At 53.4% G+C, this 27,263-nt stretch overlaps 10 protein-coding genes and 1 non-coding gene across 11 annotated transcripts; 5 read left to right on the top strand and 6 right to left on the bottom strand.

Moving 5' to 3' along the window:
- Positions 1-119: 119 nt before the first annotated feature.
- On the top strand, positions 120-5,020 carry BDZ83DRAFT_753858 (Sec7 domain-containing protein; the record flags this gene model as incomplete). The annotated part of the gene is made up of 2 exons (XM_060514404.1): positions 120-2,967; positions 3,027-5,020. The coding sequence occupies 2 exons, from the start codon at positions 120-122 to the stop codon at positions 5,018-5,020; spliced, it is 4,842 nt and encodes a 1,613-aa protein (XP_060363149.1).
- Positions 5,021-6,268: 1,248 nt separating this feature from the next.
- BDZ83DRAFT_581716 (ankyrin repeat-containing domain protein) lies at positions 6,269-6,966 on the top strand (the record flags this gene model as incomplete). The annotated part of the gene is made up of 3 exons (XM_060505483.1): positions 6,269-6,427; positions 6,557-6,697; positions 6,826-6,966. The coding sequence occupies 3 exons, from the start codon at positions 6,269-6,271 to the stop codon at positions 6,964-6,966; spliced, it is 441 nt and encodes a 146-aa protein (XP_060363148.1).
- A 211-nt stretch (positions 6,967-7,177) lies between these two features.
- Positions 7,178-8,686, bottom strand: BDZ83DRAFT_406184 (UMTA methyltransferase). The gene is made up of 6 exons (XM_060502876.1): positions 8,361-8,686; positions 8,247-8,284; positions 8,156-8,193; positions 7,967-8,104; positions 7,470-7,889; positions 7,178-7,367 (listed from the first exon to the last, which is right to left on the bottom strand). Exons 1-6 carry the CDS (start codon positions 8,551-8,553, stop codon positions 7,298-7,300), a joined length of 897 nt encoding a protein of 298 aa, XP_060363147.1. The 5' UTR covers positions 8,554-8,686; the 3' UTR covers positions 7,178-7,297.
- A 134-nt stretch (positions 8,687-8,820) lies between these two features.
- On the bottom strand, positions 8,821-9,441 carry BDZ83DRAFT_653402 (uncharacterized protein; the record flags this gene model as incomplete). The annotated part of the gene is made up of 1 exon (XM_060510612.1): positions 8,821-9,441. One exon carries the CDS (start codon positions 9,439-9,441, stop codon positions 8,821-8,823), a length of 621 nt encoding a protein of 206 aa, XP_060363146.1.
- Positions 9,442-10,999: 1,558 nt separating this feature from the next.
- Positions 11,000-12,859, bottom strand: BDZ83DRAFT_405993 (Alpha/Beta hydrolase protein). The gene is made up of 2 exons (XM_060502875.1): positions 12,528-12,859; positions 11,000-12,465 (listed from the first exon to the last, which is right to left on the bottom strand). Exon 2 carries the CDS (start codon positions 12,415-12,417, stop codon positions 11,242-11,244), a length of 1,176 nt encoding a protein of 391 aa, XP_060363145.1. The 5' UTR covers positions 12,418-12,465; positions 12,528-12,859; the 3' UTR covers positions 11,000-11,241.
- A 1,847-nt stretch (positions 12,860-14,706) lies between these two features.
- BDZ83DRAFT_720960 (aspartyl-tRNA synthetase) lies at positions 14,707-17,774 on the top strand (the record flags this gene model as incomplete). The annotated part of the gene is made up of 3 exons (XM_060512330.1): positions 14,707-14,722; positions 15,056-16,032; positions 16,083-17,774. 3 exons carry the CDS (start codon positions 14,707-14,709, stop codon positions 17,772-17,774), a joined length of 2,685 nt encoding a protein of 894 aa, XP_060363144.1.
- A 1,213-nt stretch (positions 17,775-18,987) lies between these two features.
- Positions 18,988-20,700, bottom strand: BDZ83DRAFT_581638 (uncharacterized protein; the record flags this gene model as incomplete). The annotated part of the gene is made up of 2 exons (XM_060505478.1): positions 18,988-20,379; positions 20,461-20,700. 2 exons carry the CDS (start codon positions 20,698-20,700, stop codon positions 18,988-18,990), a joined length of 1,632 nt encoding a protein of 543 aa, XP_060363143.1.
- Positions 20,701-21,577: 877 nt separating this feature from the next.
- Positions 21,578-23,367, top strand: BDZ83DRAFT_720958 (aldehyde dehydrogenase; the record flags this gene model as incomplete). The annotated part of the gene is made up of 3 exons (XM_060512329.1): positions 21,578-21,639; positions 21,785-21,826; positions 21,918-23,367. The coding sequence occupies 3 exons, from the start codon at positions 21,578-21,580 to the stop codon at positions 23,365-23,367; spliced, it is 1,554 nt and encodes a 517-aa protein (XP_060363142.1).
- Positions 23,368-23,756: 389 nt separating this feature from the next.
- Positions 23,757-23,840, bottom strand: BDZ83DRAFT_t183. Its single transcript has one exon. It is a non-coding gene; the product is annotated as a tRNA-Gln (tRNA).
- A 1,103-nt stretch (positions 23,841-24,943) lies between these two features.
- BDZ83DRAFT_720957 (thermoresistant glucokinase family carbohydrate kinase) lies at positions 24,944-25,592 on the top strand (the record flags this gene model as incomplete). Its single annotated transcript, XM_060512328.1, has 2 exons — positions 24,944-25,060; positions 25,164-25,592. The coding sequence occupies 2 exons, from the start codon at positions 24,944-24,946 to the stop codon at positions 25,590-25,592; spliced, it is 546 nt and encodes a 181-aa protein (XP_060363141.1).
- Positions 25,593-25,752: 160 nt separating this feature from the next.
- BDZ83DRAFT_405931 (uncharacterized protein) lies at positions 25,753-27,079 on the bottom strand. The gene has a single exon (XM_060502874.1). It carries the CDS (start codon positions 26,907-26,909, stop codon positions 25,914-25,916), a length of 996 nt encoding a protein of 331 aa, XP_060363140.1. The 5' UTR covers positions 26,910-27,079; the 3' UTR covers positions 25,753-25,913.
- Positions 27,080-27,263: the final 184 nt, after the last annotated feature.

The raw sequence follows: 27,263 nt of genomic DNA, 5'->3' as shown, positions 1-27,263 counted from the left end.
ACTACTACGGCACCTTACTGCATATGCGCCTTGCGCTTGCGCTTGATCGGATTGGATCTGGAAATGACTTGAAAACCCTTTTCGACCCCACGATACCCGTCCGTCCCCCCTCCTGCACCATGTACGCCGACACCCCGAGACGTTCCAGTCGTCGCCGCCCCGACCTCAACATCAACACCTCTCCTCCGCCGGCCGCCTTCTCGAACAGGCCCGCCGCCGTTGTCGTGCCACGAGGAGATCCTACGACTGCGCCTCCAGTCCCTCAAACACCACCACCGAGTAACAGGAACAGACCGCCACCGCCTACGTCGTCTTCGTCCGTCGCCAAGGGCAAATCCGACAGTTCTCGGGCACTACGAGGCCCTGTTCTCTCTCGCCATGCCGACGACTCTTTCTTGGTAGACACTCCCGATTCGCCCGACAGCTTCGACATGTCCTCGAATAAAGAAAACGATAATCCCGACCAATCTCGCCCCCGCGACTCCCATGATCTTTCATTATCCCCGCGAAACGTTACGCGCGACTCTCTCATGGCCAACATGCTCATGTCTCTCGACCAGTTCTCCATGGGTGGCCCAGTCGGTGGCCCGTTTGGCAGCAGCCCACCAAATATGCAAGACGAGCCTTCCCAGCAGTACCAATACGATACCGACGGAGACGGTTTCTCTAGATCAATGCGAGGCGGCCGCCCCGGCCACACATACTCCTACAGTTCCGACTTTGACGCCGACGATGCGAGCAGGATATCCTCACGGGGTAGGAGGAGCAACAGTAGTTCCAACTTCCAACCTGGCCTGCACCGCATCAGCAGTATGCGGGAGCCGCTGCGAAGCACTGCCAATTCCCAACGCCATATGCACTCTCGAGGCGGCAAGGGAAGCACAAAGAGTAGTAGCTCTAACAGCATTGATGCCGGCTACGCTCAGGTTCTCAGTAGCACGAGGTGGGCTTCCGGCTTCGGTGGCAGATCCTCGAGCTTCGACTATGGTCATCGCCCACCAGCCCTACAGGCCACACAACATCAAGCTCAAGCAAACGGAGCTCCATGGCACATTGAATTCTCCAACACCTTTTTTACCGACGACTACGATGCCGCGCCGACGCCTACGGTGCCTGGCGGGCCCCGACGCATGATGCCGCCCATGACCCCCCCTGCCGCGACCATTCCACAACCGCCTATGGCCGCATCCACGTCCGCAGCCGCACATGCACCATCGACTGTGGCGGTGGAGCCGTCCGAACCGCCGACTATTGTCCTCGAACGCAAACGGTCGAGTCGGTCCGCTAAAAGCACGTCGACATCCCGCAGAGCAGACAACATCAACAAATCCAGCACTCCTCGAGAAGAAGTGCCCCCAATGCCTTCATCTGTTCCGGCATCTTCAGCTGCGCCAATATCGTCGCCAGCAACCGCACCCGTCACGGCATTCGAGTCTGAGTCGGCACCCGCGCCACACGTGGGCTACGGCAAGACAAAAGAGCCCGTGCACGCAGCTCCGATTCCGACACAAGCACCGTCGCAGCAAACAAAAGAAAAACCGGGGTTTTTCAGGCGAGTCTTCGGCTCGTCTAGAAGCAATGCCTCCAACAACCCGCCCGAGACGCAAAATTCCACAGGTATAACGTCGTCAACATCTGTGGATTCTGTTGATCAGAGGTCCGGGAATCGATCTCTACACGTTGCCAACCAGATGAAGCCATCCGCCCCCACCCCGCCCTCGAGGGATACATCTTCATCCCATTCTCATCATCACGTGCTGCAAAAGAAACCGAGCTCCTTCTTTCGTCGCAGAAAGAAGTCTGTGTCCGCCGATGAGGTCCCTCCTGTGCCAGTTGCTGCCACCCTCGAACCGCCAATGCCCCCTTTGGTGGCCCCGATCCAGTTGCCCATCACCAAAGACAAGCTTTCTGCGAAACCAGAGCCCAGCCCAATCAGCAGTCTGCGCAGGGTTATGAACCCGTACCTTAAAGGCAGCCCGGTGACGCCAAATACGCCCTTGACACCCCAATCTGCTCCCGTGCAACCTGCCTACTCCGAAATGACCTCCGATCCCGCTCCAGCTTCGAATGGTGAGAGGGCCGAAGAACAACCACGATCCTTCTCTCCCGAGTACGACCCGAGTCCCAATGCACGGATAAGAGAAGTTCGCCCTGGATCTCGTGATGATGACGATGATTATCATCCAGAGCATGAGCGCCGAACCGATACGCCCACTAGACCGCCCCCAGAGCCTCCCATATCGTCCGAAAAGCGAAATAACTCTTTCCTCGATATCGATGGCAGTGACAATGAGGCAGACACGGAGTCGAAGCGAGGCAAGACAAAGAAAGATAGGAGCCACAGATCTGGCAAGACGAGCAAAGAACCGTCTCCGTCCCGGAAGGGGACTTCGGACCGAAAGGATGATACCATCAGAGGCAGGAAGAACAACAGACTCGCGGTCGCTCCAGCAGACTCGGATGATGAAGGCAATAAATCAACACTAATCTTGCCAATGGAGGGTACTAGGTCTGCCAGCCGAGCTTCAGGGTCCACCACCACCGAGTACAAGTCTGCCATGAGCGGCACCCCCAGCGTTCGAGTCGAAACCACAGAGAACAGCCCCAAGGTGCTTGGCACATTTGAGGCTATGAGCACCAAGCCTCTAGATGAGCCCGACTTCATCGTTGGAGACCCTACAGAAGACGACCGCCAAAAGGCCCAAAAGATCTATGATGGTAACGAGGACTTCATCCAGAAGGAGAAGGCCGCTGCATGGATGGGTGAAGAAGGCCCCGTCCGCCAGAGGACTTTGCAAGCGTACATGGATCTGTATGACTTTGCCGACAAGAGCATCCTGCAGAGTCTCCGCTTGATCTGCGAGCGCCTTGTCTTTAGAGCAGAGACACAGCAGGTTGATCGTATCTTGGTTGCCTTTTCCAAGCGTTGGTGTGATTGCAACACCAACCACGGATTCAAGGCATCCGGTATGTTGCGACTGTTGTCCCCAAATTATCAAAGAAAACACAAAACTAACATTTTACAGACGTCATTCACACAATCTGCTACTCAATCATGCTGCTCAACACTGATTTGCACCTGGCTGACATCGAGCACAAGATGACGCGGAGTCAGTTCGTCAAGAATACCATGACTACAATAACTCAGGCGGTGATTGAGGCGGCACCTGATGCATTTGAGCGGCCGACCATTCTACCGGGTAAATCCAATAGCGCTCTTGGAGGCGACGATTCCAGACCGTCGATCGAAGAGCGTTTCGTTTCGCGCCGACTGTCGTTCCGACCGCCGCCGAGAAACGAGGGAGACGGGTCCGGAGACCACTGCCACGACGAATGCGGGCCCTTGGTCAAGTCACCGTTCGACGGTTCGATGCGAGCCTGGGAAAGCCAGGTCGAAGTCGTCCTCAAGGACATCTACGCCTCGATCCGCGACGAACGATTACCTCTCTTCGGTGCCGATCCGTCCAAGAACCTGGCGCCCAACACCCAGAGCGGCCTCTCTGTCATTGGTATGCTGAAGCGAACGCCTAGCGTTCTGAGTAAGGCCCCGTCTGAGAGTCAGGCATCTATGCGTGGGCGCATAGCTGAAAATGGCCGTGCCAATTCTTCCAGATGGAATTCGAAGAGCAGGTCACGACCTCGTATGGGCAATCCGGGCTTCTCTTCGTCGCGAACGAGCTTCGAGGACGGAAATTCCATTTGGAGCCCTACAATATCGTCGGCAACGTGGAGTAAACTCTCGCTGGGCCGAACGCAAACATCGATGTCTGTGGATTCGCTCAGCTCGTCATTCCGTGGAGGCGACTATCAACAGTCCATCGGATTTGCCAACGCCCTTAGCCAGGCCGTCATCCGTGATGATGAATCCTGTCTCGGGAAGGAGCCGTCCATCATGAGCGACGAACTCAAACCCGCGCAACTCCTCGACGACGAATCGCTAGAGCTCGCCGGTCCTCCGTGGGTAAAGGAAGGTATGGTGATTCACAAGCACCACCTTGACGGCATCGAGAAGAAGGCCAAGGACCGTCACTGGAACGAGGTCTTTGCCGTCATCCAAAGAGGCCAAATGAGTATCTTTTCCTTTGGCACTAACAAAACGGGACGTAAGGGTCGCGGTCGCAATGCAACCAAGGGTCCAGCCATTGTGGGAGGCGGCAACTGGCAGGAAAATGCTACTAACCTAGGCACCTTCAGCCTCCGACAGACTCTAGCATCTACCCTGCCACCGCCTGGTTACTCGAGAGCTCGCCCTCACGTTTGGGCCCTCAGCTTGCCCACGGGCGCTGTTCACCTGTTCCAAGTCGGAACCCCCGAAATTAGCAAAGAGTTTGTCACTACAGCCAACTACTGGAGTGCGCGCTTGAGCACGCATCCCCTAGTTGGCGGCATCAGCAACATCGAGTACGGCTGGAGCGATGCCATCATTAATAACGCACTGGTAACGGCCATCAACGAACAAACCGTGGGGCCGGCGACTGGGCGCCAGCGCTCCAACTCAAGGCCCGGAAGCAGCGCCGCCGGAAACCCTCGACCTAGCATGTCGAGCTTCCGCTCAGCTGCTTCACTCGATCACGGTTCCGGAGGCCCTTACAGCTCAGCTAGCCGCGGTAATAAGTTGCCTGGTGACAGGATTCACGTCGCCGAGTGGGCGCCACCGACGCAGAGCATGCGGCCCAGCAACCTACCGGAAGAGGAGCAGCTCGAAAGCCTTCTTGCCTACGTCAAGGGCATCGAAGACGAACTTCAGACGCATAATCAGCTTCGCAGCCCGATGCTGCTCGCATTCACACCCCGCGGCAACAACGCCATTCGCGCCATGGCAAACTGGGAGCGCAAGAGTGCCTACCTCCTACGGGAGATTGTCAAGTTTCGGACATACGTCGACTGCTTGCAACAGGCCGAAGCGCGCAAGACTGAAATTTACGGAGAGAGAGACTTAGCTCGCAGAGCTGCGAGGGGAGAGTTGGATGAGGGAGAGATTGAATTCGACGTCGAACGAGACACGCCCATCAGGACTTAGATGGACTTGGTGCATACAATATGCTACGGAGAGCGTAGACGGGGGTGTTTGGCGGGGAAAACATGAGCGGTTCACGCACGCGCAAAGAGCCGAGCCCACGACGATATGACCACATTGGACTCTAGGAGTTTGAGTTTGGGTGGGCGTCTTTCGGGTGTTGGTTTAGGCACACACATCATCTTTTGTTTTGTCTTTTTTTCACTTCTTTTTATTTGTACAAACATAGTTTGATACCCAGACTTTTGTCAACGAGCCCGCTCCCACGAGGTTGTCTGCCGTTTGACGGCAAGGAGCCGCAGGGAGGGGGCGTTTTTTCTTTTACTTCACGTTGGCTTCGGGTGTTTGGCTCCTTCCGTCTGGTGGGGCATGTGCCTTGCCTTTATAATAGATAGGGAGGGGTTTCATCACGACACGGCGGTCCGGCGGTCTCGCTGAGCGAGGGAGTTTTGCAAACACATCACGGCACAATACGGCCTTGCTCGCATTGGGAGGAACCGGCTCATCTCTGATTAATGAGGTGTAAATAGTAATACGGAGCAGACGGATAAGGAAAAACATACAGCGGGGGAAAAAACTATTAGTTTTTGACTATGCTCTTCTTCGCCTTCAATTGAATTGTTACGTTTGTGAAGCTGCGAGCTGGGCAGTTGCTACGTGAAGGTGACGGTCATAGTCTACCTAATGGAAAGACGGCTCGTCACTTTTGCTCCCCAGCCCTCCCTCTAACATATTGAAAGCGCTTTCTATTTCCCCTTGTAGTCTTCATCAGCTACAGAATGACAATTGCAACAAACGTTCAACTCTTGGGATTCGATCGTATGTCAAATGAGGTACGTCCAATTGGTTGAGATGTTCCCACCACCACCAACCAGTCTTATCCGCTATTCCCCGCTGGGTGTGCGTGGGGCTCCGGGAATGAAGTGCTTGCTTTTCTTTCACGTCATCCATCCACTCGGCATTCGGTATTTCTACCCCACCATTTTCAACCTCCAACTCCAGCTCTCCGATCCTCAACTGCCTTCGCTAGGTTTCTTGTATCTGAATTATCACCCGAGTTCTTTCTTGAAAGGGCTGACCGCGATTTCGAGGAGACTTTGACCACGTCCATATTAAGTCCTACCAAAGGTTAGCGAAGTCTTAATCCAAGCTGACCAGAGAAACCTTCAAGACTGCGGCCTTTCACATGTCAACACCACGAGCGAAACTGACGATATCCCCAGCCCCTTTGCCGGCGTCCCTAGGTGCAACATGGACCCCTCGCAAAGCGCCACCTCCCTTCCCCCGGAAGCAATCGCCCTCGCAGGACGAATGTACGACGCCGCGCGGAAAGGTGACGTCGCCATCTTTCAGCAGGCCTTACCGGCTGGTTTGCCGGCGAACATGACGAATGAGAAGGGGGATACATTGGTATGTGCTTTATGATTGCCCGTATTACAAATCGTGAAGGAGTAGAAGAGGAGAAGGCAAAAAAAGAGCGTTTGTTTGATTGTGTTAAGAACTTTTTACTAATGGGTAATCCGTTCTTGACATGTACAGCTCATGCTCGCCGCGTACCACGGACACGCGGATCTGGTGAAGTTGCTCATCCAGCACGGGGCTGATGCGAATCGGTTGAATGATCGGGGGCAGAGCCCGCTTGCTGGGGCGGTGTTTAAGCAAGAAGACAAAGTTATTGAGGTTAGTTGAACATCATCTTGCCGCTTTGTCCTACTGAATCTCCGCCGATAACGAGATGCCCGGGGCGGACGGCGTTCTCAGTTCAGGTCTTTGCTCAGGACATGGTGTTCTGACATGTCCGCAAATAGGTTCTACTCGAGGGTGGCGCCGATCCTGACTTTGGTGCTCCGAGCGCTTTGCAGTGTGTTGCTATGTTTAAGCAGGAGGAAAAGTGGCAGGCTAAATTTGAATCGGCGCCCGGTCGGGGAAAGGCTGTGCCAGAACCATGAGATGGTAGATCACGTAGGAAACAGAAAAGTTTACGATATTATCTTCCTCTACCAGGCACATTTCATAAAGCCGCAGGAAGTCAATTTGTAATCGAACCTCAGTAGAGATGGAGCCACATTCTCCCCGGCAGGCCGGCATTGCCTGATATAATTTAGTTACGAAGATTAGTTGATGAATGCATATCTTTGTGAAGAAACCAAGCGCTCGATGGTGGACTAGGCCGTCTAGCACTTTACATAGAATTGGATAACTTGAGGTCTTGCATAATTATTGCGGTAGCCTGTAATCCTTCGATTGGAACTACGCTTGTCTTCCATGAACCGAATTTCTTCATACCGGCGGTGGCGCCTCTCCGTTGTTTTCCTCATCTTCGAAGGGCCTCTGAGCGTAAACAACGTGACTATCAGCCATGTTAGCCTCAACACCGGTCTAAGTTCGCCAAAAAAGAAAAAAAAGAAGAAGAAAGGGGAAAAAAAAAAGGAAAAAGGAGACACCAACGTACTGGTCAAAAATGGCATGGCACGCGCCCTCCTTCAACTCCTTGCGAACTCTTGCGAGCAAGACCATGACTTCCTCCTTGGTCTGTCCCAAGAACCCGCAAAAGATTTTCAGCGTGAAGCCCTCCAGGCCGTCGAGGAGCTGAACCAGGTTCAACATGCCGACATCGGCGTAGTACTCGTCCTTTGCCCAGGGCCCAATGGGCACCTTGAACCGCTGGTGCGTGACGTTTTGGAACCCGGCGTCCCGGACCCAGCCTTCGAGCTGGGGGCCCGGGCGGGCGGTGCGGCCCATGGCCTCGCAGGCGTCAACGTACTGCCTGTTCCACTGGCGCGTGGCGTGATCTTCTGTGTAGGTGCCGTCGTCTGAGTAGTACAGCCCATCCATGTCCTGGATCTCGACCCATCCGCCTGGGTTGACGTTGCTAAAGCATTTCATGGTTAGTAGGTGTAGACGACCAAGAAGAAGTGTTGACGCTGGACCCTATCTCGGGCTACTTACTCATACATGTTTCTGATAAGCCTAGGCCAGTCTTGAATTGAGATGAGCATGTATCGACAAAAGATGTAGTCATATTTGTGCTCGTTGACCCAAGGGCTCTCGACATCGTCAATTTCGAATCTTACGTTCGCCGGGACCCTTGCTAAGTCAATAACATCCCCCTCAACGCAGGCCCGGACTTTTTCTTACCATCCAGGTTGAATGGGACTCAAGTCGTTTCCGATAATCTGTTTGGCCAATCAGCATCACCTCCCGGTTCAAACCGCTTGAAGAGACTAACCTCCGCGTTTTCGAAAATATCGCCCATTTCAATTGACCCTGCATTGAATCCAAGTCAGCATCGTTTTTCATCAAAGACCGATGGGGTGCATCGTTCTTCTTTTCCTCTTCTTACATATTCCAGTGCCTGTCCCAATGTCCAAAACTCGGTGAAGAGTTCCCGCCCTGAGGGGTGCCAGGAACAGCCTGTTGCCAATTGATCTGACCATGAGTGCATGGGCTATGTCCATGCGTTCCATCTCGCGCTGCATGAGTTTAGAGTCTTTCAAATTCTGAGGTTGGTTTCTGGATTTGTTAACAAACCTCATCGTTTGGAAAGGAGTAAGCTAAAGACACCATGTAAATTAGACCAAGCAGCAAAGAGCGATGCAACGAAAGTTACACTCACATCCAGGTCGGAAAGCGTGATATCTTCTTCCGTATTCGACCGGATAGTCGACAACACTCGAAGTCAGGGACGCGGAGTAGTTAGTTCTGTGTCAATCTTTATCAGCTTTGAACACCACACAAGATAGAAAGTTGCGCATACATCCTTTCATCAATGGTGGACCCATCAGTCTAGGAAAGCCATTAGTTCACTGTCGTTTTGGTCCAGGAAAGGCATATAAACAAACACTAGCTCCATCGTCACTCGCTTCAATAAAGCCGGGAGTATTGGCTGCCGGCGTGGCTGCTGTCCCCGGCGACGAGCTTTGAACTGCCAAGGGACTTGTTGGCGTAGGTGTTGCGACCGGCTCGGACGTTGCGGTTGGTTCAGTCGTCTCGGCTGGCTCCGACAAGACGTTGGCCTTTGGCGTCGCCACCAGTCCGGATATGACTGCTGGTGGAGAGGTCGCGGCTGGGGGAGTTGCAACATTTTGAACAGTTGCATCGACACCAGCCGCATCGTCCTGGGGAGCCGTAGGCTGAGATGAAGGTGAACCAGCCATCTGCATCACACAATCTGGGCCTGTGTCGCGGCTGAGATAGATGTCACCCGTGATGTAAAGAGATAAAGCAAATGAATGGAAGAAATCAGCTAGCCGACCCAAGTGGCTTGATCCCTCCTTTAAAGGAAGATTGAACCGGTTGGGAGCCTCTAACGGACAGGGATCTCGTTTCGATGTTCCATCTGTTGGTGCAAACAGGATGATGCCCAGCCGTACGGATGCAGGAAAAGTGTCTCCATTCGGTCTAGAGTATCCCCGGGCTTGCATTACTTCAAGGATCTAGATAGACTTCCTCACCAATCGATCGCTACCGCGTCTGCCATCCCCGTAGCCCGGCCGCTCGGAAGTTGTAACTGCATACGCAACCCACGTCCGCCGCATCATCGACCCAACGGTGCCTTTTACCCCTCTCCGCCAAGGTGGGCGGGCAAACGCGCCTTGCCGTAAATATGATACAAGAAGAAAGATAGAAGGGCAGGAGATGGAATGATGATTGAGGATTCGCTTTATTTCCAACGGACGTGTGAGGAGAGATTTTCAAAGACGGATTAACATGCTCCCAGTCACCATAGGTATTGCAACCGAGTTTTCTCATCTTGTGCTACAAGAGGACGCGAAGGGAACTTTTCGTTCATCGTACCAATGTCCCGAAAACTTCGATAGCCGTCAAGACTACCATTTTTTCTTAGCACTTTCATAGTGGGGAGGGCTTACTGCCCCATCGGAGGAAACTGCCGCCTCCGCGATACGGGGAGGTCGCATATCAAGTCACATCATAGCATCTAATTTGTTCTGTTATCTCGAAACGCTCAGATCAACAGATTTGGCGAAGACACAACATCGCAATATCAAATTGAAACATCTTCAAAAGACAGGATGACTGATAATAACTTTCTGAGCTGTTTTCTGAGCAACAACCTACCTCATTTTGCGAACTGAGGCTCGATCTGTCAATGTCTTTTGATTGATAGGTATTATTGACGATTGTAAGAGTTGAATAGAAATCGTCGCTTGCATCTGAGTGTCTCACGAGTTCCGCGCGTTAGTGGTACAGATGATGGAATATGATTTCAATGGTTGTGACTTACTTTGAATATGGTTCTGTAGAGCGAATTACAGGAAGATATGCTGTTAATATTCAACCGAGGAAAGAGTCTGGGAAGTATTTTGCATTACCAGTCACTCGCTGTGACTGCAAATCACTTTGGATCCGGACGACTCACTAAAAGTGTGTTCCTTATCCCCAATATCGTGATACCAAACTACATATAAAAACATTGGCCTTATACCAAAGCAAGATATACTGAGTTCAAGGAATGTGAAGTTGTTTCTTGAGTCAGTCGAGTGTAGAATGGGTGCTATTGATGAGCTTTTCAGCCTCAAGTCGCCACATTCTACATATGAATCTATCAATATCTCAAAAGCGCAGCTGGCGAGAGGAAGATCAATCCAGGATCTATCATCAAGAAATCAACGTTACCACCCAAGACTCACCGAGCCACCTTCATGATATCTCCTTGGCATCTACTATGGGATCAATCAGCTCTCGATCCATATTTACTACAGTACTCTGGTCAAACTAACCTCCAAAGTCAAGATAAGAAAGCGTCGCAAGCCGCGATGATCGCCGCGGGGCGCTGCAGCCTACACTAAACTTCTAAGAGAAATGTCCCAGCAAATCAGACGAGCCACAAGCATCCCGTAGTCCTGAGATGTAAGTCAAATGGGCAGATCCAGCGGCGTACGCGTGACGTTGGGCTTGGCTTTCCGCGAATCAATCATCTTGGCGAGGTGGCTTAAAAGGTTATTTTTTCCAACGTCACCCAGAACCTCACTGCCCTCTTCGAACGTCATCTTATTTTATCACTCTGAAAAAGTCACTAGGAATACTGAGGCGCGCATTCAATTTTACCTCTGCTCACGAATGTAACGTGACACAGCTCTGTACGGATGCCTTGAAGACTTCCCAGTCTATGCTCATGATTAGGTTTGTATTCCGCTCAAATCATCTGGAAATCAATATACAGCTCTGAGGTATCTTTCTCGCACCAAGAGGTGATCTAATACTCACTCTAACTTCCAAGTCATCCCTGTATTATCAAACCATTCTTCAATGGCTGTGATGGCTTCGTTGTACTCAACCATGACCGTTTCCTTGGGCGCGAATGGCGGAGGTTTGTCCCAAGCGTGCTTCTCAGCCTCTACAACACGTGTGCTGACCCGGCGACCGCGGGATCTTACTCTCTCCGCAAAGGCCTGTCCCTCCAATAGCAGCATGTCGTGCTCGCACATACACAGGTGTACGGGGGGCAGGCGATCTATCATCTCATCTGTCATGAGACCAGGTGAGAGACGCGGGTCACCACGTTCGGACCTTGGTCTGGGCGGGTATATGTACGACGCATCAAAAAGGTCAGTCATGCCTTTGGGAAGAGTCATTTCTGGCTTTCCACATGTCTTGCGTTTCTGAGGCCTAGTCATGGTCCAATCCAAGAGTGGGTAGAACAAGACTATGCCGGAGATGTCGGGAACAGGTAGTTTAAACCTGTATCCCCACCGATTAGGGTCCTGGAGAATGTTCCAACTGGCAAGGGCCAGTGTGCCTCCAGCCGAGAAACCCGACAGAATGACCTTGTTTGTGTCGATGCGGAAATCTTCGGCACGTGCGACGATCTGAAGAATAGAGTCGGCGGAGTCCTCCACCGGTGTGGGGAAGGGATAACCCGGGGCCAGACGGTAGCTCACGGAGAAGACGACGGCATTGAGAGCCGTAGCTACGGCACCAGCCCAACGGGCATCATCAGTGCCCTGGCCGAGGATGAAGCCCCCGCCGTGAAAGTTGATGACCGCAGGGATCTTGCCGGTGGGTTTGCTGGAGGAGGTTGTGGGAGGAAGATAAACATCGACCCTGATCTTCTCCTTGCCGGCCCACTCTGAGAGGGTAGAATCTAGCCAGATGACTCTATCCGCAGCCGGTGGGACGGGAGCGGACAGGTTCTGCAGGCCGAAGGCAAAAGCGGCCCCCGAGCGTAGGGCAACGGCATTGGCCGTCAAGCGCCATCGTGCGATATTTTCGAGTGGATTATCGTACTCATCGTCGGAAGCGCCGGCTATGCTACTGGCGACGCTATTGGCCTTGCTCGCGACCTTACTCTCAGCCTTTCGTTCTTTCCTACTGGCTCTACTCTCTTTAGAGACGTTGGAGATGTTGGAAATGGTGCGAGTAAGCTTGCTCTGTAGCATCGGGAACACGGACTGCGCGGAGCGCGTGCGGGAGTCAGGAGGATTAAACTAGTGGGTATTGGTAAGGCTGGCAGGCAACGACGAGGGGGCGATCGGACATTCAAACGGACAATGAATCAAATGTCTCAGAAGATTGCAAGCGGTGAGAGGGTCAGGTAAACAGTGATGTACCGGGTGTGTCGGAACGGATTCGATTGATAATAGGTCGAGGGAATGAGAGAGGGACGGGAGAGATGAGAGGATGGGAGAGAATGTGACAAATCAAGGGTGCGCAAGGAATCTTCGGGATGTGTCGTTGAGCAAAAAGGCTGTTGGTATTCTGTAGACTCGTAGAGGGTTAGAGGCTGCAAAGGAACGGCAAAGGTGTTCCGCTGGCGGGAAGCTAAGGATCCCGGGCGGGTGGGAGGAAAAGCATCAGGTGTCGTTAACGTTGAGGGAGGGTTTTCTTGGCAGCGGTGCCTTGCTTTGCTTGGCTTGGCTTAGTGTGTCTGATGCAAATGTAAGGTATGTCGATGTGGCCGGTGTGGCTCAGGTGAAGATCAACAGGCAAGGTAGCTGTGGCCGAGTTTGACGTCGTGGTGATGAAGCATCTCGGTTGTCGGACAGGGTGAATATCAAGGTAGTGTGTCTCTGTACGCGTGTTTAGGGGGTTTAGAAGACATGCAAACCCACCCGAGACGAAAGCAAACAATCACAAAGCAATAACATCAGCCGAGGCGGCAAGCTGGGTGTGCGATTCCAAGGCAGGGAAGGAAGGTGTCGAGATGGGATGTCATTATGAGAATGACACCACCAAAAATGAGTCAAGGTAGGTGCAGCTCAGTCAATGGCAGTTGCGCTTGCGGTACGAGTGTGTGAGAGGTGAGGTCAATGTGAGGTCGAATGAAGGAGGGACTGCCACGGTGGCTAGTGAGGCGGCGACTTTCACCAGGGAGGTGTTGCCGAGGGACTTTGACGTCATTTTGGGGCCGTTTTTGGGCCATTTTGGTGCGGGTGTGGGGCCGTCGTTTCCGGGATGCCGGAGCCAAAACATCATACTCTTCCTTACCCAGTACACTACACTACACTTGAGTCCCTATTACCTTGCTCTTTGTGTTGTTTCCAGACGATGCTAGAAGTCTAACCAATGGGACCATCTTTTACGCAGTAAATAATGTTTTACATCCTGGTCCGGCACCGCTTCCATGAGTCGATGCCACGATGGTAACCCCGACAAGCAGCCAAGCACCCTTGTAGACGGGAAGGAGCGGACCTGCTTCTGGGACGATCCCCGGAGCAAACGGTCCACGAGTGACAATGATACCTTAGTAGGGTGCCTTTCTACCTAAGGTAAGGTATCTTAAGGTATGGCAGGAGTGTGTCAGCCGCGCAGAATTTCGGAGCCGATGTCCGTGACCTTGCCGGCTCCCATTCCATTTCCAACCAGATGTTCTTCCCTTTTCCCCAAGCTCCCTTCCTCGACATGCCTTTAATTCATGATGTACCCGGTACTCTGCACCTTCTATACCTCAGAAGACCAACAATACGTATCGTTTGGCCCCACAACCAATGACGTCCCGCTGACACCACACGGCCGAAGCTTCCTCGAGGAAAGAGAGGAAACTTTGACGGGGATTGGAGCTCCAGAGAATGGAAAGAGACGGGACGATTTCACTCAGTCTTGACCCACGGCCGCTCTTGGGCCGCTCTTGTCCGATGCAATGCGAGGCGATCGATGGCCTTGTACCTCCACCTTACCTGCACTTGCACTCGCACTTGCAGCGCCAGGCGTCATGTTTTCGGCAAAGTTTTCTTTCTCTTTCTTTCTGTTCGTGGACCCTCGTGCTCACCCGTAGTCTACTTCTCCCTCGACCGCTTATGTTCTCCAAGTGGAGGCCAGCATCAAAGGCAAGCACCCAAGGTACCAAACGGTACTCGAGACAATAGCTTCTCACCGAGTACAGAATACAGGAAGAGATACCTTGGCTTTCCTTCTTTGGGCCCTTTCCAGACCTATCTTCCCCTGCTTGCCAGCCCAGACGCAATGCCACTTAGCCTGCATCATCCACGCCATGCCACAATGCCGTGTAAGCGTCTTGGGTCACCTATTGCGCGGTCGGCCTCTACCCTCCCCTACCTTATAGGAGCCAAGCCAAGGCGTAGGGCAGCCCCGCGCATCTCCCGAGGCTCGGCCTCTCTGCTCATTGCCTCTGCCAAGTACCGGGTACACGTCGCTCAAAGTCTATCAAGTACACGAGAACCAACCTCGTGCCCATGCGGAGCTTGAAAGCTCGACGGCCGCGATGAACCATGACGGAGTCCGACTGTTGTGTCATTATCAATCTTTTTTTTCTCTCTTTTTCTTTTCGTTCGGTCCCGTAGGCTAGTCCCGGTCACGTTCACACCCTCGCAAACCTCCGCCCTTCCGCTTCCCGTCTGCATTGTCTTATACCTTGCTTCCCGCACTCCAGCTACCCTGACGTCTCCTACTATCTTCAGTATAAGCTATCTAGGCCAAACGACTCTATCTGCCTTGACTGGAACAAGAACTAGTCTTGTTGTCACTCACACCCGCATGTAAGCTACTCGCACATAGACAATACCTCATTCAAGCTTCGCCTCGAGGACGACAGAGCAAATACTATGACGGAACACGAAGTTCCACGGCGTTCGTCGAGCACGCTCTCCCGCATAGCTCAGAGGTTCTCATTCTCTACCAAGACATCGCCCTCCCCGACACCGACCCAGACCAAAACGACTTTATTCGAAAAGACTCGGGCGTCGAGTTCCACTAGTCAATCAAGCAAGTCTAGCAAGTCGAGCACTGGACGGAGCCCAGCACGAAGCGGCGAACTGAGGCGTCAACAAAGAGGGGAAAAGCTTCTTCGCCAAGAGGAGGAGAAACGTGAATTGGAAGAGCGCCGTAGGATTGAATACGAACAAGCTCGCAGTGCCGAGGATGAAGAGACTCGAGCACGTTATGGCGAAGGCGACGAGGGAGACTACCCGACCGAGCTCACGACCATTGGCGAGGCTGTCAAGCTGGATATCAACACAAAGGTGACCTTTCGAGCGAGGATTCATACTCAGCGGAACATCTCGAAACATCTAGACTTCATTCTCTTCCGCGATCAAACCGACACGATCCAAGGCGTGTTGTCACACACGACGCCCAACATGGTGAAATGGGTCCAGAGGCTGCATCCCGAATCCATCGTTCAGGTTTCCGGCACTTTGAAGAAGCCTGTACAGGAAGTAAAGTCTGCGCACCACCACCATGTTGAAGTAGACGTCTACTCCATCCATCTTCTCCACCCAGCCAAGGCACCTCCTTTCACAAACTATCAACCACCAGAGAGCATGAACTTCAGGTTGAACAATCGCATTCTCGACTTGAGGCACCCCAGCAACCAAGCACTCTTCCGCGTGAGGGCCATGATTACCCGCAAGTTTCGCGAAACACTGGATAACAGCGGCTTCATCGAGATCCAAACCCCTAAGCTACAGCCAGCCGCCACCGAGAGCGGTGCCGAGGTGTTCAAACTAAACTACTTTGGACGGCGCGCATTCCTGGCGCAGAGCCCCCAGTTGGCAAAGCAAATGGCCATCTCTGCAGACTTTGGAAAGGTGTACGAAGTAAGTGATTCTATCTTGGCCGTCTAATTGACATGTACTTACACAGCCAGGTCGGTCCCGTTTTCCGAGCTGAAAACTCCAACACGCATCGCCATCTGACCGAATACACCGGACTCGACATCGAGATGAAGATCCACAAGCACTATCATGAGCTCATCAGAGTCATTGATCAAGTGCTCAAGAACATCTTCACGGCCGTTCAGGCGATGCCCGAACTAAAGATCATTCGTAAGCGATTCCCCAGCGAAGACCTAGTCTGGTTGGACGAGACACCCATCATTCCGTTCCCCGAAGGACTGCAGATGCTCCGTGATGATGGCCGTGATGTTTCCGAAGAAGACCTTTCTACGCCGGATGAGATTCGGCTGGGTGAACTGGTCAAGCAGAAATACGGAACCGACTACTACATCCTGGACAAATTCCCCGCCAATGCCCGCCCATTCTACACACACAAGGCAGATGATCCGTTCTGGACCAACTCGTTCGACATCTTCATTCGCGGGCAAGAAATCTGTACCGGAGGCCAACGCATCAACGATCCGACAGAGCTGCGCAAGAACATGGCCGACAAGGGTATCTCGGAAGACGAGATGGCCGAGTACTTGGAAGCCTTCGACCTTGGTGCTCCCCCGCATGGTGGTGCTGGTCTTGGTCTGGATCGTGTTGTGTTCCTTCTCTTGAACCTAGGAGACGTACGATATGGCACTCTCTTTTACCGCGATCCGAAGTCGTTGCCCATGCGGTCGTTCGCTCTGCCACACCCGAATGCCGACACCACCAAGGCTTGGGCTGGCAAGGAAATGCCACGACTAGAGGAACTCATTGCCAACTACGGCGATGCTAGCAACACTTCATGGCTTGACGAAAGGTTCGAACTATGGCGACACAGCAGTGGTGCCGCGGTTGGCTATGTCAAGCGCGGCAAATTTGCCATGATTACAGGAGACCCTCTCTGCGACCGTGGTCAATACGAAGAGGTCATCCCAGCTTTCATTGACTTCGTCAAAGACGAGCTTAAGTTGACACCCGTGTGGATGTTGGTTTCCAACAAGGTTCAGGAAATTCTGGGGCGCCGCATCGGCTGGCGAACGATGAGTTGTACCGTAGAGCAGCGGGCCGACGCCGATCAGCACACCACGCCCGACGGCCGCGCCGCTCGCCGCGTCAAGAAGGAAGGCATCAAGGTCCATGAGCTCAAGCCTGACGAAGATTTCATGAGGCGTGCCGATCAGTCCATCGAGGCTTGGAAGGAGAAGCGCAAGGGAAAGACTCAGGTCCATCTCACTGAGATCCGTCCCTGGATCGACCAAGCTCATCGCCGCTACTTCGCCGCCGAAAAGGACGGGAAGGTCCTGTGCATGGTCGTGCTCGCGCAGCTTGCGCCCCGGTACGGATGGCAGGTCAAGTGGGCGCTCGACTTCCCCGACGCTCCCAATGGAACGATCGAAGTCCTTGTCGAGCATGCGCTCTCATCCATCTCCGGCCCCGTCACCTTTGGTGCCGGCGTCAGCGAGAAGTTCATTCCCGGCGAGCACCTGCACGGTGTCAGGGCTAAGTTCCTCAGCAAGACTTATGCCGGCATCGTCAAAAGTCTGGGCCTCGGCAAGAAGGCTGAGTTCAGGGACAAGTTTGGAGTCTTGGGCGAGCAGGTGTACCTGTGCTACCCGCGCCGCGGCGTTAGCCTCTTTGATCTCAAGCAGGTTGTCAAGTTTTTCATGGATGAGGACGAGGCCAAGATCTGAATGGTTGACGGCAGTGTGAGTGAGAAGCATGGAGTTGAATTCGCGACATTACAGGCATGGCGTTTGGCTTTTCTTTTTTTCTCTTTTGCTGCATAACCATTACGATACCTTTTGAGTTTGCGCCGTTTTGGGATTCTTCTTGCTTTCTGTTTAGAGTCCTTCCTTTCGATACCAGCGTAGAATCGCATTCAGTGTTTCTCGCATGTCATAGCACCCCGTTGGAGAAGTTCATAGCAGGAAACCGGTTTCATAGCACTTAAGTCCGCATAGCATTATCCCGTAGCAAAAGAAACCCACAGACATATTCATACCTCTAAAACGGTCTTTTCTGTTGTGAGAGTTGCATAAAGAAAGTCAAAGTCCGACGTCGGAGGAGCCGGAAACGTTGAGAAATTGCACCCGAATTTGGATATGCGCACGTTTGAAGCGTTGGTCACTGTGGCGTCCCTCTTCATCCGTCTCACATGCTGCATTTGCATCGCATGATATCCCACCGGCAGGCAAAATATGGCACGGTCTGGGTAAGAACCTCAAGTTCTGGGCAAGTAGCCGTGGCAGGCGACGACGGTGGAAAGGTTTGGTACCCCAATTCACTACTTTGGTAATATAGCAATCTGTCAAAACGCCTCAACTGCCGAGGGACGCTGAATGTATCTTTCTTGGGGGCTATGATGACACATCTCCGAAGGTCAACGCCTGCCAGTATGTTCTCTCAGATCGAAAGGGGGGGGGGGGATTGTGGACTCGAAAGTGAGTGACAGAATCAAGATGAGCATTGATACATGGCGACAATAATAGTTCATGAGTTCATGTTTAGTTGTTCATAGCAGTACAATTGGGATATCGTACAATACATCTACATCCACTCGCCATTCATCATCATCGACAGAACAACATCGGAAAAAAGCAGAACCCCCTCAAAGGAAGGATTGCAGACCAAAATTCCAGACGTGACCGGCATAAGAAAAAACGTGACTAGCTAGCAAGATGCCCCAAAAACTCCTGGGAATCAGTTTATCCTGGGTCCATTACTCTCTCATTCTCATTCTCTCCACCTGCGAAGCTGCGGGCTAAGGATTAGCGAAATTGCTAAAACAATAGATTCTGACAAGAGGGTGTTGGGAATCTCAATGAGTGACTGATTCATGCTGTGATTCCCGTCTGGGAGGACAAGGCCCGCGTGTTATGGAAATTGGCACGTGGATGATGATACCTAGTTCACAGACGGGGGGTTGAGGTTTCTCAGCGCGTCCATAGACGACATGGACACCTCCTTCTCAAGCTTGTCCCAGCATTCGGGGTGTCCAAGGGCCGAGATCCAGTAGTTACCCTGGAGATCTTTACCGAGGATGGTGAACACATTGCGAGAAAGAATGCTGCGCGTCCGCGCCAGAGAGTGGTGGTAAGCGATCTTTCCGGGAGGAGGGCGGTTGAGGACTTCCGTAATGGTGGCATTGGCGGCGTTCTTTTCTGGGTCGCTGCCAGTAGTGTTTCCATTGGTTTGGATATCGCCGTTGACCGTGATTGGTTCAGAAATGCGCGGTATCACGGCAGGAGAAAAGTCGATGCAGTCAAAGAACTTGCATCGCGCCCAGTTCGTAAAAATGATGAGCATACTGTTCGGGTCTCCATAGATCGGCTGGGAACTGCACCGGCCTCCAGCACGGAGACAGCGCATAAATGCCATGATCTGAGAAGGTGTGGTCTGAGTCTGAATATCATGGCGGAAGCAGCGAGCGACGTATCCGAGGGGGGCTTTGAGGACTTCGGCAGAGCTGAGGAGGGTCCAGGTTCCAAGGGCAAAGTTCTGAACGTACAGCTTTCCAGGGGCGAAGACAGACTTGAGGCGGCCAGTGATATCCACAGCGTTGAGAACAGTAACAGGTCGGTTAGATCCACGAGCAAGACAGACGAGTCGGGTCCACCATGCCGTGAGGACATCGCCTTCACTGACGAAAGGCGCCTCTTCAGTCCCTAACCCCTTCTCGTCCATGGCGTGCAGGTCTGCCATGGCGCGAGCGCGAAGCCCGGCGACAAAGTCAGCCGGCAGGCAGAGGACTTTGGACTCGATTTCTGGACGACGATACATATCCCAGAGGAACCGCAAGCTGAACCTGAAGTGGCGAAAACCCTTGAGCTGTTTCCGATCAAGCAAGTATGCCTCCTTTTCAGGATCGGTGTCTACGCCGACGTCGTCGAGAATGTCCTTGTGAGCACCATGGATATCAGGAACTTCCGCCTCGCGACCGGCAAGGACTTGCGACCAGGCCTGCACCAAGGCTTGCATACCCGCGGCGCCAAACATGACGTGTGAAAAGAGGAGACCGACGAGAGTTGCATCGTTGAAGGAGACTACGTGGAGGGCGATCTGAGGTTCATCGGAGCACATGAGGTCTTCGAGGGTCTTGGGGGCGTCTTGACGGGCGCCCAGGTTGTAGAAGTTGATGACACCAGGCTGGACTGACGGGGTGGACGTGGTAGTTGGGAGGTGCTTGGCAACATTGTGTTCCTTGATACTGAAGTCGTGCACATCGTGGGAAAAGCGAATGGCAGGACGAGCAGGTGTGAACTGCTTCGGGACATGGAGCTCAAGTTGGTTGTCGGGCTGAATGATTGCTCGAGTTAGCGAGACCCCTTTCCAGAGTGTTGTTCAAGTGCCGAATTCTCCACACAAGGAGACACTTACTCTCATCCTCATGCGACCGCCAAGCTTCCTCCAGTCACCAATCTCGATCAAGCGAGAAAGAGAGAGATTGAGCTTCTCTGCGTCGAGGACATCGTCGAAGCGAAGGGTCCAGTTCAGAAGCATCTCACGAAAAGGCTTCGTATCGTCAAAGAAGTGAACCGGGTAGACATCGTCCGTGGCTACCGTTGGTAACTGAGTACGCTTGGGCTTACGGCCGACAAAAGAGCGCATGTAATCCATGATGATTAGAGAAGGGAGAAGATGAGCGGTGTCGTTGTTGGCTGCCGAGAGCTCTGACAAGACTTCCAGCCGCAGACCAAAACAAGACCAGGCGAAGAAGAATCAATCCAAACGTTGAACAGAAATTCAAATGACTGGCGTCACAGGCCTGCGAGCCAAGTTGTAGGACGCCGGCTTATATGGCATAATAGATGCCATCCGTCTTGGCCGGAATTTTTGGGCCCAAGTCCATGGCAGCTTCCAAGGCGTCTCTGCATGTGTACGGAGGTTTCCCGTAGGTTTGAAGCAGGGTCTGAGCAGACCGTTGGTCAAATGGTTCATTGCGTTGTGCAGATGCTGCAGCACCGAGAAACAGGCTTTGTCGAGAGAGTGTGTGCGTTTCGTACAGAAGCCGAGCGAGATCGTGCCCCCTTGAAGTATAACACTTGCAGCCGTTCCACCTCCAAGGCTGGGCTATGTTAACTATTACCCCATCCGTTCTCTGCTTGGCGGGGGAGAACAAAGCTAGCGAAATTGTTGGCCCTAGCCTCTAAGCTTGTAATGATCTTGCATTTTGATGGGAATCCCTGTCTGTGGTTCGCATCGCGTGTTACGAAATAGGTTGACAAAGTGAGCCAACCCCGGAAAGTAAGGTGAATAGAGAGACTCTGTTATCGCGGCCGAAGATGGGTGCCCAGAGTGGAGCATAGTAGCACGGAGCCGGCCGGAGTTGGCTATCGATGCATCCCGCATAGTTCCCCGCAGTTGGAATTAAAGGTAGATGGATCGATTGCTTACCACCCCAATAAAAGGTAAAAGGCACGCCGTGGGCATCCTCTTCTTGCGAGGTGGCTTTTGAATCGACGAAACTCTGAGTGACAGCCGCACAAGAGACAAGATGACAGGCCAGCCATACAACCTCTGGGTGGGAGGCCAGGAGAAGCCGGGTCATGCAGAGCAGTTTGTGACCATTTCTTCCTTTTCTTCCCCTTTCGAAGCTTCCCAGTACCCCGCGTGAGGGGCTGCAGGGCGCTTATCTGTGCTCGAGCTCCTGCTCATGCTTATGCTCATACTTATGCTGATGCTGACTCTCACACGCCAACAGGATCCCGGTCGAAGACCCCGCGACAGGTGAGATCTTTGCCAAGTGAGTTCTCAGCCCTCAGCCTCAACTTCGATGCCCCGTCCGCAATTATTTCCCACACGGGTGAGACTGACTGGCGTCCGAATGCGTGCAGCTGTCACGCAGCGTCCCTGGAAGACGTTGAAGAAACGATTCGTCTGGCACACGAAACCTTCAAGGCCGGAACATGGTCTAGAGCGCCCCGTCATGTTCGCGCCGATGTTCTCGACAAGACGGCTGAGCTGCTCACCGCAGAGCTGCCCTCGCTGATTCCTCTCGAGGTGCGCCAAACCGGACGCGCGATACGCGAGATGCGCGCCCAAGTGCCTACGTTGGTCAAGTGGTTTAAATACTATGCCGCCTTGCTGCGCACCGAAGAGCGTGCGGTACTGCCAACCGTGGGCAAGCTGCACAACTGGATCGACCGTGTGCCGCTGGGTGTCGTGGTGCAGATCACGCCTTTCAACCACCCGCTCCTGATTGCTGTCAAGAAGATAGCGCCCGCCCTTGCAGCAGGAAACAGCGTTGTGGTGAAGCCGAGTGAACTGACACCGCTCACGACGCTGCTGTTGGGTAAGATCCTGCAGAAAGCTGGTGTGCCTGACGGAGTGTTCCACGTGCTACCTGGATACGGCGCAACGACTGGCAAGGCCCTCGTCGAACATCGCCTTGTTCGCAAAGTCGACGTCACTGGCGGAACCGTGGCCGGGAGAGCCATTGGCTCGATTGTCGGCGGCAATCTGGCGCGGTACACAGCGGAACTGGGAGGCAAAGCGCCGCTGATCGTCTTTGAACAGGCCGACGTAGATGTCGCAGTCAATGGCATCGCATTCGGGTCCTTCATTGCTAGCGGACAAACATGCGTTGCCAGTACCAGAATCCTCGTCCAGGAAGGGATCATGCAGCCAGTGTTGGAGAAGCTGAAAGCCAAGGCCGAATCCATTAGCCGGCGGATGGGCTCACCGAGCAATCAGGAATCCATGATGGGCCCGCTGGTGTCGGCGAAGCAATTGTCAAACGTAGAGGCGCTTGTAAACGAAGCGCTTGCTGCAGAAGGCGCAGCCTTCACTGGCGGCCGTCGCATGTCTGGAACCAGTAGCCTAGATGGAACCGACTTTGCCAAGGGATACTACTTTGAACCGACGGTGCTGGTGTCTCGTGCCGAGGGCGACATCCTCAAGTCGCGCATCTGGCGAGAGGAAGCGTTTGGGCCGGTGGTTGTGGTGGCGCCGTTCAAGACGGAATCAGAGGCCATCGCACTCGCCAACGACAGTGAATTCGGGTTAGGAGCGGGCATCTGGACGCGGGACGTGGCGCAAGCGTTTCGAGTGTCTGAAGAAATCGACGCAGGCATCGTGTGGGTGAATACGCACCATCGAAACGATCCCAGCAGTCCGTGGGGTGGCGCAACGAGCGCGAGTGGTGTTGGCAGCGAGAACGGTATCGATGCATACCAGGCCTACACGACAACCAAGAGCACAATCATTAGCTATGCGAGCCCAGAGGAGGCGCTGGCGGCAGACGACTGGTTCCGCGAGGGCGCTGGTGACGTGCGATACGGATAGACGGACCCTCGATAAGTAGACCCTCAATAAACGAAGTGTCGCCCATCGGTCAATTGACCAATGCCAGCTATTGAGTTGCGAATAAGAGAGTGAAAGGGAGAAAAAACGAGAGAGACAATGATGTTCCTCTCATGTTCGGGGATGAAGTGCTCGTTTCAGAGGACGAGAACCTGTCAGTGCGTGGTCGCTTGTCATGATCCCGCGGCATGCAGGCCGAAAATCCGTCATTTTCGTCTCGGACCGCAGGTGCAAGCGAATTGTTGGAACGAGTCAACGAAGCAGACGGTCTCGCTCAAATGGAATCCAACGTGAGTCGATTGGAAACAAAGGATGTAAAGAGAAAATGTTGCTGTCGGTTGCGATATTTGTGAGAGTTGGCAAAAAACTTAAGGTCCATCCAGGATTCGAACCTGGGCCTACGGAAGGTTCTGAGAATCAGAATCCGACGTCCTAACCAACTAGACTAATAGACCTGCGAATGCAAAATGCTCCTTAGCATCCCGTATATTAAGCTTCCATCTCTGTCTGGAGGCAGCGCCGTTTGGCGGCGGCTGGTCGCTGCGAGCCCTGCGTCGATGTCGCTTTGTCGCCTCTTCAAAAAGCCATCCATTGTGCGGCTCAAAATCGCGGAAGAGACGGATGAGCACCGAAGCAAGGCAATTTTTGATTGGGCGTCCTGGGTTGGATCGAGTTTGACGCAAAGTGCCCAAAGTCTCGTCACAAAAGTCTGATGATTGATGGGATCTTTGATGCCGTTACCCGTGCCGCTACCCACGGCCAGAGGCATCGTACCCAAACGGGGCGATCGCAAAGAGTGATTGGCTCGTCTTTTTGGTTTTGACATTGGCAAGCTTCGTCAACGGCCGTCCAAGGGTTGGTTCTGTCGCCGTTTCTGTCTCGTCGTAGGTAGTCATATCGTTCTGGAATGTTGCTCGTTCGGCTGGACCTGTAGAAGGGAGAATAAGGTAGGAGATGAAAGCTTTGTCCCGGTCCTTACCTTAGGTATTCACCTCGTCCTGTTCCTTCTCCCTCTCCGTTAGCTTAGGTAAGGCAGTTGCTCTGCACTTATCCCGTGCTTTCCTAACCGACCTCACTTAGATGCTCCGTACTTGCCGCGATAGTTAGATCCATTCGCATGACATCATCCGAACGCCATCCACTCCATTGCTGTAAGTAGGAAGGTGTGGGCCAGAGCTTATTCACGAAAAGGAAAGCAGTCACATCAGACCATTCGGAAAGGAAGGAACTCTACGTTCTCACCTTCCCTGCTTCAATTGGACAAGAACATCTTGCTTCCTGTCGCGAACTCTCTTTCCCCGACGTTTACCCCATCGAGACATCCAATCGTAGTCGCATTGGCTTCAGCATCGACGTCCAACGTTTCTACCACCTGCTTTACACGCACCTTACCTTGCCTCAACTTTCATCTTGCTCAAAGCAAGGAGCACCTTGAAGTCAGCCCTGCTTTCAGCATTGGAAAACCATTGCTCCGAGCTTCACTTCACGTCGCCGGTCGCCGGTCGAGTCTCCCATACTTTCCAATCTTAGCGGCATTGAATCAGTCCCACGTCAAAACATGTCGCGACCGAAACAGCACATCGTCTTTCTGACGGGGCCTACGGGCACTGGCAAGACGACGATAGCAAAGTATCTAACAGAATCGCTACGCATGACCTTTATCGAGGGCGACGACGTCTGTGCCCCTCCTCCCTACATCCTCTCCCAGATGAACCACCAACCCCACCTTTGCCAACAAGCGCACTGACACTGACACACATTCCCGATCTCGTGAACAGTACCACCCAAAAGAGAACGTAGAAAAGATGCATAGAGGCGAAGCTCTCACCGACGACGACCGCTGGGGCTGGCTTGACGCCCTACGTGACGAGGCCCTCAAGGAACTGGAGCGGGACCACCAGGGTGTCATCGTCACCTGTTCCGCTCTCAAGCGCGCCTACCGTGACGTTCTACGCGGCGCCTCGCACCCGGAGAAGGAAATCTTTGTCCATTTTGTCACGCTGCACGCGCCCGAAGAGGTGCTCTTCGAGCGTGTCAAGAACAGGCATGGCCACTTTGCTGGATCCAACCTGGTGCACAGCCAATTCCAAAGCTTGGACCCGCCGCAGGCGGACGAACCGGACGTCGTTGGCGTTGATGTGCAGCCGCCTGTGGACGAGGTGAAGAGGGATGCGTTGGAGAAGTTGAAGGGCTTGCTGAGCAGGTGAAGACTGTCTTCACTAAGTGACAGGCATCACGCAGAGAACCGAGCAGTCACTGGGGAGTACTGATTTATATATGTACAGTACTTGGAAAGTCGACCGCCTCAAGAGCTGGCTGATCTCGACCAGACAATGTAGCTCAGGAACGAATGGCGAAAATACTCGCGAATGACCTGAATCCAACCATCACTCCGTCTCCATGCAGCAAATCCTCCCACTTGGCCCAACAAACATGCAGCTAATTATCCGAAGCAGAAGCGCTCCTGTCGGTTGCAGGTTCAATCCAGAGAGAAGGGATCATAAGCTCAACAAGACCTTCGAGCCAGACTAGATGGGAGTATTCAAGAGCCCAGTATAAGTCTGCTGGATCTGCTCTTGAAGCTCCTGCCGCTCCCCGATATCTCCAGGCTCACGCTCAGAAACGGGCGGCAAGCGATAGAACTGCGTTCCGGGCCGAACAATAAGGTTGTCGAAATTCAAACGCGGCTGGAGCACAGGCCGAGGAGCCGGTACCCCGCCATACTCCTGCTCCCGCGCCGGAACGTGAGATCCGTGATACGGCAGCTCCGGCCGCGAAGATGCGTTTCCGACGTGGCGGTGCTCGTCCTGGACGTGGTTGGGGATAGAGTCGCCGGCACGACGTTTGGGCAGCGATATCAAGGGACACCGAGCCTCTTGCTCGCGGAAGTAATCCTGGGCTTGCGAATACCGCAGGTTGACGTCGTGCGCGAACGGGGTGTGCTCGTCGATCCGGCGACGTGCCCAGGGAGGGCCAAAGTTGTGGTCGACTAGGTGGAGGAGATCCTGGGCTCGCTCCGGCCGTTGGGGGCAATCCCATTTGAGGACGGGTGCTGGGCCGGGACGGAGGCGGGGGAGATGAATTCCGTCGCTGACGAGGGCGTTCTCGTGTCTGCGGTGGGAGGCTGATGTCGCTTCTGGGAAGAAGAAGGTCCTGGGACGTGGTGCCTCGATGATCTGGGCAAGGATACCTTCTTCCTCAGGTGTGTCTTCCTCATATTGGCTATCCTCGTGATGGCCTGGTTGCTGGTACTCCCAGCCGCCGGAGACGTATGGCCGAGGTTGTGGGTATATGATCTCGCCCTCGCCCGCGGGGCGTGTAGTACGGTTCTCCATTCTGTCGAGAGGAATAGGTAACTCTTGTGGTATTCGCCGATGAATGAGAAAGATCAAGGCAAGGGAAAGAGATGAAGAAGGAGGAAGAATCAATGTGATGTCCAACTTGCTATCGATCCGACTGTATTGCCGATATGTCCAAGTGGTGTAGCAAATCTTTCTACTATCACCGAAAGAACGAAGAATCATGGACAGACAGTTGAGTAGATCGATGTGTCACACTCTAAACCCAGATACAGCCCAAAGTCAGTCTTTTACAAAGTTCCATAGACAAAGCTTAGCCCAGCCCAGCCATACGTACGCCGACCAGCCACGATACCAAAAGCCCTAGAACTTTCACGGCTGCAAATACGGCACATTCATGGAGTAAATCTCCCATCCAGGTTGGTTGCCTACCTTGTGCCCACTCCGCGATAGCCTCAAACACCCACTTTTCGTCTCCGGCAAGGTACTCCAGTCCAGAGCCAACCCGAGGCTAACTGCCAAGGTATAAGAAGACCCAATGTTTATCCATCTCTGCCGTCCCGCGTCAGAGGCGAGAAA

Source organism: Colletotrichum acutatum (assembly GCF_030867785.1).
Source record: "Colletotrichum acutatum strain CBS 112980 chromosome Unknown BDZ83scaffold_70, whole genome shotgun sequence".
NCBI classification, from domain to species: Eukaryota; Fungi; Ascomycota; class Sordariomycetes; order Glomerellales; family Glomerellaceae; genus Colletotrichum; species Colletotrichum acutatum.
This window is presented reverse-complemented; position numbering and strand designations above follow the sequence as displayed.

What these genes read in the sequence shown, in the direction of transcription:
- BDZ83DRAFT_406184 (XM_060502876.1), bottom strand. Translation starts at nt 8,553, where the DNA reads ATGAGGTTTGTTAACAAATCCAGAAACCAACCTCAGAATTTGAAAGAC. An exon ending in TGGGACAGGCACTGGAATAT is followed by an intron (nt 8,285 to 8,360) that starts GTAAGAAGAGGA and finishes GATTCAATGCAG; the next exon opens with GGTCAATTGAAATGGGCGAT. An exon ending in CTTATCAGAAACATGTATGA is followed by an intron (nt 7,890 to 7,966) that starts GTAAGTAGCCCG and finishes GAAATGCTTTAG; the next exon opens with CAACGTCAACCCAGGCGGAT.
- BDZ83DRAFT_405931 (XM_060502874.1), bottom strand. Translation starts at nt 26,909, where the DNA reads ATGATTCTTCGTTCTTTCGGTGATAGTAGAAAGATTTGCTACACCACT.
- BDZ83DRAFT_405993 (XM_060502875.1), bottom strand. Translation starts at nt 12,417, where the DNA reads ATGCTACAGAGCAAGCTTACTCGCACCATTTCCAACATCTCCAACGTC.